General features: G+C 36.7%; 1 protein-coding gene across 5 annotated transcripts in view; it reads left to right on the top strand.

Annotated features, from left to right (window-relative positions):
• Window positions 1-744: 744 nt before the first annotated feature.
• Window positions 745-14,747, top strand: part of LOC117400475 (tyrosine-protein phosphatase non-receptor type 3-like) — a 141,159-nt gene continuing 127,156 nt past the window's right edge. Inside the window, exon 1 of one of the 5 annotated variants that reach the window (XM_034000509.3) lies at window positions 745-844. In XM_034000509.3, coding sequence (XP_033856400.1) covers window positions 790-844 — 55 coding nt within the window. In that variant the 5' untranslated portion in view covers window positions 745-789. The other 4 variants (XM_059022798.1, XM_059022795.1, XM_059022794.1 and 1 more) reach the window with 4 other exon arrangements.

The following is a 14,747-nucleotide window of genomic DNA, read 5'->3' as shown; positions in this document are numbered from 1 at the left end:
TGCTCTTTAGTTGAACCAAATCGTCAAATGAAACTATGTGAAAGCCAACATTTTCTTGTATGGTGGTGATACTTAGATCTGTCACTGTTTAAATCATTTGAATATTTACTGCACAAATACAAAATGTAACAACAGAGTGGTTTTGATGGCAGGAGGGCCAATATGGCTCAGATTAACCCAGAAGAATGCCTCTCGACAATTTCCACCTCTCTGTAATCATGCAGGCATTATGACAGCCTCTTACTGCTGTCAGATTGGAAAATGGCCACTAGAGGCATGCAATTGTAATTGTGAGATGGAAATGGAAAAACCTCTATAGAAAATCAGTTTCAGAGGGGACAGAAATAACAGCTGCACACTATAGTAGTATATTTTAAAAACACATTGTTTCACAAATTCTTTTCAGAGTATATTAGTTAGTAAGCCTTAAAATAATGACCTGAAAATGATAGAAAACACACATACTAGGATATTAAATGTAAATGGCATATAGACTATCCCTTTAATGTTTTTTTTTTGGGGCGGGGGGAGCTTCTAAATGCAACAATAGACATTGCTTCCTTGGGCAACACTTAGGTGTGTGCAATGCTTGACAGGTATCCTCTCTCAGTCATTTAGGGAGGATACCTTTAATGGATTTCCCTGTCATTGTAACAAGTGCAAAGACCTGTTCCTCAGGTTTCCTTTCACTATACACCATGCTGTAAACACTGCTGTGTTCATTAGCTGGAACTTGTGAATTGTGAAACTGGATGGTAAATGAATTAAGGGATATAACATTACATATCAATGATGGTGGAAGACCATGCTCTAGAAAAACAGGCCTCATCCAGAGAGGAGAGTGGTGAGTACACATATTTAACAGTGTGGGTTGATAAAATGTGGTAGTCAAGGATTATATAATATGGAAGGTTTGTCAACTAAATGTCTGAGGAATACATCATGGGAAAACATATTTTACCCTAGGTCCTCATTCAAAATAGGCACACTTATTCACTGATCCTGTCTGTCTGTCTGTCTACATAGTGAACACATTTTTTAGTTTATTAGTTTACGAACTTACAAACCTATTACCAAATTTAGTCAATTTCGTGTTAATGGTTAGTTAATAGAGCAACCTATGTATTGTATAAACTAATAAAAAAGGCCAGCTAAAACAGGTATGCAAACATCAGACCCCTGTTTCTGATTTATCAAATTCAATTGCTGTTACTGTAATAGTGGTTAGAAAATTAGATCAGATTTTCTTTCATTACCTTTTTTTTAATGTATTAATCAACAACAGTTAATAAACTAAAAAAAAAGCGCCCTTTTAAATAAAATGTGACCTGTATTTTTAACACATATTATCCTCTTTACCCCTCAGGGGTAGTCTTAACTTTCTCAGCTGTCTTAAAAGGAATTTTGGAAATAACAAACATTTATAGAAACAGTTGTCCAAGTTTTTGCTTTAAAATGAATTTGTCTTTACTTTACCATGGATGTACCAGGTAACAATTTTAGTAAACTATGACAGGCTGTTTACTATAAAAAATGCAAAGAAATGAGTTTAGAGCTTATTTTGGCAGATGCCTGATTCAAGAGCACTTTATTTGGAAATGTCTAAAATATGTTTTCCCCAGAAACCGTCATACTTCACAGCTGTGAATGAATTAAAGAGTGTGTTTTGTGTGTGTGTGTGTGTATACAATCCGATTTGTGTACTTGTGTGTGTTAGCACTCAGTTACTTAGTGATGTTTTATGTTGATGAAAGCACTTATGATTCAAATGGAGAAAGTGATTGCTGAATTGTTCAAGCTCCACTTCTTTAATGTAGCGAAACACTACAACATTTTAAAAACCCGTGGCTTATAGCAATTCCAGCAACACTTCTGCAGTATAAAGCCTTTTCATAAACCATTAGAGCTGATAGCAATGAATATTAAAAGCATTCTCTTTAAGATGTACATACTGTATGTAAAAGTGGTGAGACAATGAGTTTCTAAAGCCTCACTTACAATATTAAATCAAGGCATCTTCCTAAAGGGTGAGTATCTTCAAATTTCATTTTGTTTATTTTTCCACCTCTCCTTTACCTTTTGATGTTTTTTGATTATTAATTGTTTTTCTCTGTCTGCCATTAGCTGAGCCAGCTCCTTTTAAATACAGGGTATTATTTAAGACTCCCTTTGCAGAGCAGTTTGAGCCATTCCAGCTTTTAATGTGAGCTTAATTAGACACACCTAGGTAAATAGAAATTAAGGCACACTGCAAAGCCAACAGGTATGCAATGGGAGTTTTAAATTATTACTGCCCTTTCAGCTCTGCTGACCCCACTTTCTTAATATTTTTTTACATACCAGTGTTAAAATATGTTAATCAGGGTGCCAGTACATACCGCAGCATGCCACTTCTGACCATTTATGGCAAATTGATGAGAAAGAGGTTGGCTAGGGACTAGAAAGGCGGTTAGCTGAGGAGTGCAGCAGCGTTCTTTCTTGTATTACAGTATACCAGGCATTCTATTTCCTACTTGTTCCTAATAAAGTGACCACACACTGCTTCATCTTTACAACACAAGCATTCATGCAAGAGGTGCTGCAGCAGTTAGCTGTATCTTGCCCACACCGGTTGTAACAGGCAGGTGACACTTGCCATTTGTTCATATTTACAGGCTCAGGTGAACTATCAGCTGAGTGGAGAGTTTTAAATAGGGGTGGGCAATGATATGAAAAGTGTATATTAATATCGTGCACATATTTCAATATCGATATCGATAATATCGAAGTCTTCCAAAACACAGAAAAATATAATAACACAACTGCAATTTGAAACATATATACATATATAGATGTTAACAGATATTTACATATGAAAAGCAATAACTTAGTTTGTGCTTTGCTTCACAATATCCATGGAGAAAAAACAAGATCTTGTTATATTGTTTTACTATTCCATCATCATCCACCTCAAAACCAAAATATTTTTATACTTCACTGCGCACAGACTAGCCAATCTGGAAGTAATTGAATCTTCTCCGCGTATAAATGCTGATTCACGACACCTCTAAAAGTATTAAGTAAGGTGTCATGCTGAATTTTGAATTATTTTGATATGTGTTTTAATGTTTTAAAAGTACATCTCAATCATAATACAGAAAGTTCACATTTAAAAAATACATTAATAATAAGAGTAATTAATCACATGGACAAAATGCAATGAACTACTGACGCATGCGCATATCTCATAATGCCAATAGTGGTTAACACAGCATGCAAATAGTGTTTGGTACCTTGTGGCAAGTACCACATAATGTGGAACCAAAAATGTTCTACCTGCTGTTTTTAATTTGAACAGCAGTATGCCTGGCCAGGCAAAACACGTTCTGGATGGAAGAAAAAAATAATATATATATATATATATCCCTTCAATTAGTTGATTTATCCCTTTAATTAGTTGATGGTTAGGACAGGTTGTGGATTTGTTGTTTTTCTTGATTTATAGCTATTGAATGTTTGAAATACATTTGTTAATCGGCAATCAATGGAATAAAATGGTTAAATAATACTTTAATGTGTGGTGTTTGCCTACTAGACTAACAAACATTGGTATGTATAGGGTTTGTTTAATGGCCCATGTCTATGGTCATCAGAAGCTCTGATGACAACTTTAGAAAACTTCACCAACAAAGCTTCTAACTGTTTTTCTGCAGAGGTCATGTTGGCCGTGGTGAAGTTAACTGGACGTATGGCAGGGGCTTCAACCGGCAAAGCTGCACAGCAAGCATTTTGTGTCTTAGGTGGTTGTAATTCCTGCATTGAAACTGCATTAAACTCTTCTAGGTGTAAACCTGCATCAAGTTCCAAGTCTTGATTAGTTGGATTCATGATGCAGACAGTGGTGAGGCCATTTTGAACTTCACTTAAGGGTGCATGCAACCACAAATTCAGCTCTGGTATGAGGCTCCAAGATTCCCACATAGTTGTCTGCTAATGGACTGCCTGCAGCTGCTGGGTTGACACTTGCTGCCATAAGAGATTCACTCATAGCAGGAACAGTGGGTGCAAGCACTGATGCATTACAGCAGACAGATGATTCAAACTGTTTTGGAAGTTATTGCACTTTCATATTCCACAATGAAAGCGTTTTGCCAACAAGCCTTTGCCAACATCCAATATGGCAAAAGAATACCCCAGCTTTGGATCACAGGCCGCTGAACACCCTGAACAACTTGTAATTATTGCTAGAGCAATTCCTTTTCCATGTGAACGCGTACTGTCATGGTCCCCAAGGTGTCCAGAAATTGGCCTCTAACGGAGCGAGCAAGGATGAAAGACTTTCTGATGACTTTTTAAGGAAGGATGTGATGCTCGGAGGTCCTCACTCACAATGGAGATGGCCAAACCAGTATCAGTTAAGTCCCTAACTTCAATACCCTCAACAATAGCTTGAAAACTGGCAGTAACGAGGTCAGTGGATGTTGAAGATGCAGCACACATAATGCTATCCGGATATTTTTCAGAAATTCCATTGAGGTCTTCCTTATTCTGAGCTGACGTTCACCCCACAACATTAGCTACTGGTAGCTTTCTGATGGTGAATATGGGTAGGAGTCAGAGGGTTGTTGTCATCATGGAGAGAGAAAGCGGACTCCACGCTTACAAGGTTCAGCTGGGCTAGTGTGTCTACTTCCCCAACGTGTTGGGCTTGGGCTCCAGCTTCACTGTAATCCTGTGAGGTCTGATTGTAGTCTCTAAAGATCATTGCATAATTAGGAGAGTGGTAACGAAAGCGTCCACGGTCAGAGTATTCAGCGTTTTCACACTCATGGTGGTGATCTGGAGAAGGTGGGTAATGTGGATTGGCATTATAACTACGATTATGAAATCTGTCTGGTACATGATAAAAATTGAAAAAAAGTAGAAAAACTGCGGTGATGCTGACAGGGCCCGGTTGTGGCAGGTAAATCACCATTCTTCCGCAACTCCATGTGCTAGGTTAAATAGTGATTTTTGTCCTTTAGTTGTCGAACATCACTTTGAAGATAATCAAAGGTTAAACTCTGCAACTATATGTGGTTATAAATAGCTGTGCACCGAACACCGCTTGCACTGGCTGTAACGTGTGCTCAAGCACTGATTATATAGTGCGGAGGGCACCGAAAACCATGCGCACCGTGTACACCGTGCGTACCGAGCACCGTGCGCAACGCGTGCATCGTGTACCGTGCAGCACCATGCATTCGTGCACTAGCGCTGTAGCAGTGATGACGTTTATAATCCCTCAGTGGGCGGGACCGAGTGCATCATCCCAGGAAGGTGCCTATCGGCAGCTCTGGTATAGAGAGCTCAGTGATACCTACCCAATGGGCAGGCATATCCCATACATAATGTCGTTGGTGGTCGTCTTCGACTTAAAAGGGAACTGGATTCATTAACGAAACCACAGTGATTCAGAACAATTCAACAGAAAAGTGCATTTTATTACGCAATAATTATTGCAACAATTAGCTAACTAGTATTACACATTTCAAATGTAACACTTATAAAAAAAAGGCTTACGATTGCAATTTAGCTTACTTGATGCCCGCTATAGCTGGAAGCTGATTGGCTGATGACACTGAAACGTTTTCTAATGGTGGTATACAGAGAGTAGTTTAAAAAGATTCTATAAATGATATAGCAGAACTAAAATATTGTTATATAATTAACATTACTTATTATATAGCAGAACTAAAATAATGTTATATCATTAACATTACTTATTATGGGGCAGCAGTGTGGAGTAGTGGTTAGGGCTCTGGACTCTGGACCAGAGGGTTGTGGGTTCAAGTACTTTACCTAGATTTCTCCAGTAAAAACCCAACTGTATAAATGGTTAATTGTATGTAAAAAATAATGTGATATCTTGTAACAATTGTAAGTCGCCCTGGATAAGGGTGACTGCTAAGAAATAAATAATAATAATATAGCAAAACTAAAATAATGTTATATAATTAACATTACTTACTTTCAAACTAATATCTACAACCTGACAAATACTATCAGAACTCACACCAAACAAACATATGTATTAATAACAATAATAATACCTTGCAAAACAATTTTACAAAGGTGTACTTCAGGTGATTTATAGTTTCGAGAAAAAGCTAAGCTTCAATGTAAAAGATTTGTAGTCAGCGGATAGGTATTTTTTTCTTTTTCTTTTTTATTTAACAAAATGTAACTCCCTCTGTAGAGTACTCTTTACCGTTCGTTAATAGCAGCTGTCTGTATGATATAATTAGTTAATTAGTTACATGTGGAATAATATGTAAGTTTACAAAACACGTACTTTCATATCCAAAGTGTCCTTGGTTTGCAAGGGGGGGAAAAAATGGCATAAGCAGTGCAAAAGTAAAATAGTCTGATCATGCGCAGTACGCAAAGTAGGAAAAGTTGACAGGTAGGATAAATTGACACGACACCTGTATATAGAAAATATAAACCACGGTCTTACGATTTTCTGTGCGTTGTAGTGAAACTATAATTAGACCACATTATTTGTCACCCCTGCCCTTCTTATTTATTTATTATATTACCTCAGCATTGTTTACACTGTAGGCCTCATTTTTAACATCGACAAAGACTAAAACTAATATCTGTCCTGTAAAAGGTAAGTGGAATCCACCGATCTACGCAATGAATAAAATAGTGTATATTTGCATGGCAATATACACATATGCTCTCCGTACAGTTAACGATGTATAGCCTGCTTGGTCAAGCTTATTTGATATTCATACTTTCAGTATTTGTAGTGCATTTATGTGGATATTTTAATATTAAAACACACACACACACACACACACACACACACACACACACACACACACACACACACACATTCAAACTGCAACTAATAAACTAAAATGTACAAAGAAATAAAATATAAATTCAAAATATGTTCTGTTTTATAACATGTATGGACAACACCGTTTATTGTTATAGGTTAACTATTATAAAGGTTAAAAACTTTTAAAAAACCATTCGTATTCTTTAAAATAAACTCTCCTCACAGTCTACCAAGAGAAACACAAGAATGGAAAATAAAAGTAGAAGTTAGCACACAGTAACATAGTATAAAACATGTGAAAGCATTTTAAAGCACTGTTGAGTATGTACTAAGAGGTATAAGCATCCTCCTCCTCCTCATCATCATGACAACAACAACAACAACGATAATAATAATAATAATAATAATAATAATAATAATAATAATAATAATAATAATAATAATAATAATAGATTAAATGGTAGCCGTATCAGTCCAGAGAGGATAGACAAAGATATGGAGATGCGATACCGGCTTTAGTCGGACTAACTAAACAATAATTAATCACAAGCTTTCAAGACCTCAAAGGTCTTTTCTTCAGGCAATCTCTTTTCAACTTTTACCTGAAGGTCTTAGAAGCTTGTGATTAATTATTGTTTATTTAGTCATTCTTTGTCTAATAATAATAATAATAATAATAATAATAATAATAATAATAATAATAATAATAATAATACACTGTACATGCACTATAGCATTGGGAAAGTATTTGAAAGTTTAATTTTAGCCTGTACGATTGCCATGGTATTTTTATAAGGACTGCAAGGTTGTATTAGTAGTTTAAAACGCTTATTAAAATTGTACATTATGTGCGATATTACATCCTGGGTGATGTAATACAGACATAAGGACGTAAAGTTGACATGTGCATGGCCCATATTAAACAGATTTTCAAGCAAATATTGAGAACAAGTGGATCAAAGCAAGCAGTGTATTCACAGACTAACTTAATCCACTAAACGCTATCTATTTTAACGGATGATCCAAATGATCTAATAACATATTTAAGAACGTTGCAATTGGGATTAGCGATGGTACGTAGTCCAAGCAAGTGGATCAAATTTATAATTTCCCTGTAGTCGCATGATCAAGAAGTGGACTAGTAAATTTGGTACACTGCAAAAGACTTAAATCTGTTTTGAATCTGTAAATTGCGTTTTGTATGTATATATTTTTTCAAAAACAGTTAGTATGCAAGACATTTGTCTTTAGCAGTCAAGTAAAAAGACCATTAAATAAAAATAAAAAAACAAAAAAAAAAACAACATAACTTGATAGAGTGTTTTTCGGCATATTTAAAAAAGAAATTGCAATATTACACTGGGCCACCGTAGTTTTAACACTGAAACCCGATTTCAGCTGGTGTAGTTCTGTTCTCAATTCCAATAGAGCCACACAACAACTCCGAGTCTAGCCGAAGTTTTCCAGGAGAGAATCGGGAGTGTTGTCCGATTGTAGCCGAAGATTGCCGATGAAAATTCCTGCTGCTTTTCGTACCAATTGGAGGAGAGTGAGAGGCGGAGATCGGCTCTTAGCGGCAGGGCAGTCCGGTATGAAAGGGTGAGTAAGGGAGCTCAAAGGAAGCGAGAGCAGGAGGAGGGGAGAAAGACAGCGCTTCCTAGTCTTCTGTCGTGCCAACACCTGCCTTTGTTTGCCAGGCGACCGTAAGGATACGCAAAGGGGATAGTGGAATACACATTTAAAGATAAAGAACAAACTGCGAGATTCTGGATGTTGCAGGTAAAAACGTTACGCCGCTGACGGGCTTTTTTAAAACTTAAAAACATGCAAGGTACTGGCTGCTTGTGGTGCTACTCCCAGTTTATGAAGGTGCGTGCACACAGACGACTGTGTTCTAGTAGCGTCAATATTTACAGTATCCGTATAGAACATTTCAACACACTTCGTAAACACAGCGTCTGGTTGTTATTTGTCATGTTTGGACTCTGGAGGTATTGCAAAATGCCTGCAATATTTTTAGAGCCTCAACTTTTATTGCTTGCGTGGGGTTGAAGAAATGCTTCTGTTTGAATTAATCATATCTTGCAGTACTACTTGTGCATAGCAAAACGACAACGGTCAGTAGTGTGACACTACTTGAATTCACCGCAACCCCAGAGTGAAATATTCCTTTCATGTGGTAAAAAAATAAAAATAAAACAAATAACGTTGGATTATTTAATGTCTGGCTAAAGCGGTTTTGGTGTTTCATGAATACATACAATGAAGTTGTCAGACATGTGTGCCTACCTAGGGTTGTATTGAGTTTTCTGATCTGAGGTGAGTGATTAAGCGTTCTGCTTTGATACTTAACTTATCCTAAGGTATTGTGGGACTGTCATGCATTGTCTGCAGTTTTTAAATGATGTTTCTACTTATTAAACTCCAAAGAAGTCTTACTAACCCGTGAGCTTAACTGTGTATATAAACACTGCTCTGCAAAGCTGTTCCTAAAGAGAATTGCTACTGTATAGATCACTTTCAAATACTATAGTTTGTATTTTATATAATATTTTAAGAAAATGTTACAAGATGTATAATTTATAATAGTGAAGCACACAAATATATCCGGAGCAGTGACCAAAACAATGAGATAGAATGCTTTATCTCTGTTTTTGAACAGCCTAAATAGTTTAATTTCAACACAGGATATCCAGGTGGCCTGTTAGCTACTACTTGTTGACCTAAATGCTTTTCACTGGCTAGTGGTCCTGTTTATTTATTTATTTTGCCCCAGTTGTAGTTTTCCTTGTAGTTGAACAATAGTAATGAAGAGTCTGTGGTAATGGGCTTACATTGCCTCTTATACCTCACTACAAAAACATAATGCACTTGAAGGTAAAGCGAAGTTGATCCCAAGTCTTAATGACACTAGTTATGAGGACAGGTTAAAATAATTAAATACATGAAAAAAAGAGGGAGACCTTAAGTCTTTAAAATCATGAATGGTTTAAAGTTAACCCAAGACACTACTTCAAATTTAGAACAGAAAGAAAGGGGAACATCTGTGCTAACAAGGGACAAGCCTTGATGGGTGAATGGCCTTTTCTCGTTCTCAAACTTTTCTTGTATTCTTACTTCAGTGTCAGATTGACACACACAGGAACTATGTAAGGAAGTGTTATCTGGTCTGTAACTGGGGTAGGAAGATATACCGGGAAAATAATTTCCTTCAGTGTCTGATGAAGCTTAGATGGTCCTTGCATTAAGGTCCAGTTGAAAATAATTGCCAAAAACAAAAATACATTTTAAAAAAGCACAACAAATAAATACATTTGTGCTCAGTTTTTATAGGGCTTGAGTTTTGCAAGTGTGCTAAACTGCGCTGTATTGTGCATATTTTAAGTTTTTATTCCTTGTATGTGTAGTCACATATATGTGAGTAGTGTTCATGTCAATTCTATATTGTAGTTTGGTAATATGAAGTTCTGTGAATGTAGCATATTTAATAATTAAACTAAGGGCTGATATGCTTGTTCAAGGCTTCACCACACTGGGTGGAGGGGGACTAATGTTCATACATTGAAATGAAATTATAGCTTTACAGGACAAATTACATTTAAGCACGCCTATTGTAAATAATGTACAACAGTTCAGCGGCTGCTTTTACAACACAAATAAATAGCCATGCCTTTGTCTCGTTGCCTAACCTTTTTTTTCCCTATACAATATTACTATCACTGAAAAACTACCAATTTTGTTTAACAAAAAAAAAAATTTAATGCGGTATTTTTATTGATAAATGCAATACATCAAATATTGAAGCAGATGATATATTTGTAATCTACTGCTTTTTAAAGTTTACAACAACAATACTGCTACCACTACTAATAAGATCATGTTATCTGAATGTTGGGTAGTGAGTCGTAGCTCACAAACTGTTAAATTTACTTTAAAAAAAAAAAAAAAAAGTGACCATGTACAGCATTTACATTGATAAAGTATTAAACCGCGGTCTGCAAAGTATTTGTTCAGCTTTATAGCCTACCTAAAGGCTAGCTGTTTAAGTTCTACAGTTATTTATTGCTTCAGACACAAATTACATGAAATGGTAACAAATGTTTCAACATGTTTCAACAGTGTTACAAGATGACGAATGTAGACACATTCGCTATCACACCCAAATCCGGCTTCTCTGCGCTCTTAACATGTCTATTTTTTTCCAGCGTTCACTGTGTTAGTTCTGTCTATGTATGCTTATCAAAGCCACTATTTTAAAGTTGTCAGCGTTTTTGCTTTGCTATAGAGAGTGGCAACTGCAGAAATAATTTAATGTGCTGCCTTATTTTATTTTTTGGTATTTATAACAATAAACAACATTTTGTTTATTTATCTTTATTTACAAGGTGGACATAAACAAACAAAATATTTTACAATTTACATTTTTTCAGGCTCATTGATTGTATAATTTTGAATGCGACAACACTATTTTTTTCTGTTTTAATAAACATTGTTTAATTGTAAAATATCTTGAAATACCTATTTTTAGACCATCAAATGCTGTGAAATAAGCAATTTTTTACTGTGAAAAAATACAGCCCGACTTATAAATGGGTACAGACGTGCAGTCTCCCAAAATGTAAAGTATGGATTGTTTTTCTAACGGGTTCTCTGCTCTGCTCCTGAAACACGCAACAACGATGACTAATAATAAGAAACGTTTACCCACGTTTGTGTGAGGCATGGCCTAGACGGATAATTCCTTAAAGTGACAGTAGCCTAATGTACATACAAAGCTTTGACAATGCTGTGGTGCGAGTGAGGATCCAAATTCAAGACCAAGGGAAGCAGTACGTGGGCCCTTTTGAGGTGTGGGGCCCTATGTGTTGGCATAGGCTTTACAGGCTTAAGGCCAGCCCTCCGTATTGGTGCTTTTTTTTCTGCTGTGCACATGTTTCATTTGTCAAAAGATGAGGGTGCATGCCCCCCCACACTTTTAAAAGTGTGTGGGAGGGCGTAGCTCCTCTGACCCCCCTGCCCCCGACTCTGGCGCCCCTGGTAGGAAAGATCCACACAAAACAGTTGACCATTAAAATTGAATTCCTGCCTATTTGTATTTCTTTTTCCAGTGTAACGTATATTTAATTAGTTAATTGTCCAATGGTTATCTTTTCTTTAAAGTTACTGTGTAGGGGTTGATTTTGATTAGCCTATACCCCATTGAGATATTTTAGTGGAATCCACGGTGTTGTAAAATGATCTAGGTTAAGCACTTGCAGCTGTGATGTATTGTATACTAGCAACGTATACATTAATCAAGTCGGCCACTTAGTACTGAAAGAGAACTGTGTTGTCATTGTGCTGAGATTGTCCCCAAATTGCGAAACGACTGACAGCTTAATCGTGGGCTGGCCTTGATCACATTTAGTCTTGTTGTCTTAAGTTTAACTTGCTTTTATTGTTTATAATTCTGTGCTTTTCCAGAAATAAGGCATTGTTGCATTTCCCCTGTTTAATTAAGTACTGTGGGGATGCAGGATTCTTTCCACCACTGTGCATTGCAACAAAATACACCATGTAAGTTTGCTGCTGCTAACTTGCTGCAAAAGAATGTTGCAGTTTAATGCTAAATCTAATAGCTCAGGAAACTAAAAGGCTGTGACATTCAAAGCAAGGTCACAACAATAATTTACATGAAGTGTTAGACTAAACGTAGACTTAGAAATCATTCACAGACAGTGTTAGTGTATGGCTCATAGTAACCTGTATAAAGGTCTAGGAAAGATCTCCTCAAAGTGTACAAGATAACAGTACTCGAAACAGCAGACCATTAAACTATTCTAACATGCATGTGTATGCCTCCTTTTTCAGTATGACACTTCTTTAGTTAGATATCCTAGTTATCTCTTTAACCCCTTTACTCACCGATAATCTGTCCTTAGAAACTTTCTTCTCAGGTTAAACAAATCAAAATTACACAAACAAATGTTTTTACAAACTACATAAATTGATTTATTTTGGGAAAATGACATTTTTAGCTATACATTTTTTTTGGGTTACTTTGTACCCCAAATGTCCTCACCAGCATTGGTCTCTTGCTCTTCAAATAACATTTCAAAGTGTCATTTTATATACATTAACATTATTTTTCTAATGACAAAACCATTCTTCAGAGAACAAAACAAGCTCATTATGAAATATTATTCTTTATTAATCTTGTTTTTTATTTCGAATGTTATTATAGCATTTTTAATATTGTCCCTTGATTTAGGACTAAAATGTCCTCACCGACCTTTGCTATAATTTTTATTTATTTAAATGTTGTTTAAATAATAATAATAATAATATTAATAATAAAAAAATGTATTGAGGTGAAAGCTCAGCGTTCCCTTGAGGAACAACAGCAGGTGCTGAGGTAAAGTCTGTCATGGTTTTCATGAAACTGTCACGTTGTGTTACCAACATGCATAGAAAACGAAGGAAATGAGACAGCAACAGGAGCTTGAGGAGCTGGCACACCCACAATTCATGGAAGTCTGCAGCCCTAGCAGACTGAAAGCCACCAGGGAGATAGAAGAGGATCAGAACAGCTGGGTTCAGGTAGGCAGAAGTAGGGGGAAAAAAAGAAACTTCATCAAACACAACCACCAGAAATCAAAACATCCAACAAATTTGAGCCACTTCAGAATCTACATGATCAAAACCAACATCAATAGAATGAAAGGAGCAACATCCAGGACCCTATAAACAGTGCTGGCCAGGCAGCAAAAAGAAGGGAGGTCATGATTGTTGGGGACTCCATATTGAGAAACACAGCAAGTTCAGTTTGCAGTCTGTACCCCCTTACTACAATAGTGTGCTGCCTTCCAGGAGCCTCTGTCATGCACATCAGTGAGAACATGGACAGGTTCCTAGAATGAACAGGAGATGACCCGGTAGTAGTTGTCCACATTGGTACAAACAACATTGGAAGAGACAGGCCAAGATCCCTGCAAAACAAATTCAGAGAGCTAGCAAGGAAATTAAAAGACAAGACCAAAACTGGTATTTTCTGGGATACTTTCGGGCACCTTGTAAAGGAGCATACGGACAGTTGGAAATACATAATCAAAGTGCATGGCTGAAATCGTGGTGCACACAGGAAGGCTTCACCTTTCTTGAACATTGGAGCACATTCTACAACAAGGACTATCTATATAGGTGGGACGGACTGCACTTAAACAAAAAGGGAACCAATTTACTTGGAGAAAGGATCCTTGAGGAGGTTCAGAAGCATTTAAACTAGAAAGGAAGGGGGGAGAAAACAAAAAAACATCAAAACAAGGACAACAACTCTGATAAGACAGCCATTAAATGTATTTATCTAATGCTAGAAGTCTCAGAAACAAACTGTTAGAACTTGAAGCTACTGCACTAACAAGTAACTACTATGTGATAGGTGTTACAGAAGCTTGGTTGTCTGAGAGTGATGGAATATAATATTAGTGGGTATACACTGTAGGAAAGACAGGCAGGACAGAAGAGGCGGAGGGGTAGCGCTATACATAAGAAATAGTCTTGAAGCCCAGGTGTTAAATCTGGATGAAGAAAACAATGCAGAATCAGTATGGGTCAGAATAATTGACAAAAATTCAAAGGGAATAATAGGAACATGCTATAGACTGCCAAATTCAGATGCCGAGCAAAATAATCTGTTATACAATGACATTAGAAATGCGTGTAGCAAAGGAGAAGCCATACTAATGGGGGATTTCAACTTCCCCCATATAAAATGGGAAAACCCGGTGGGGAGCACGACGGACGAAATTGAAATGGTGGAAATGACAAATGACTGCTTCCTAACACAATTTGTCATGGCACTGACTAGAGGGGAGGCATGCCTTGATTTAGTCTTTTCAAATAATGAAGACAGAATAATTATAACAGACATCAGAGAACCATTGGCAAACTCAGACCA

This window comes from Acipenser ruthenus, chromosome 4 (genome assembly GCF_902713425.1).
Source record: "Acipenser ruthenus chromosome 4, fAciRut3.2 maternal haplotype, whole genome shotgun sequence".
Taxonomy (NCBI): Eukaryota; Metazoa; Chordata; class Actinopteri; order Acipenseriformes; family Acipenseridae; genus Acipenser; species Acipenser ruthenus.
This window is presented reverse-complemented; position numbering and strand designations above follow the sequence as displayed.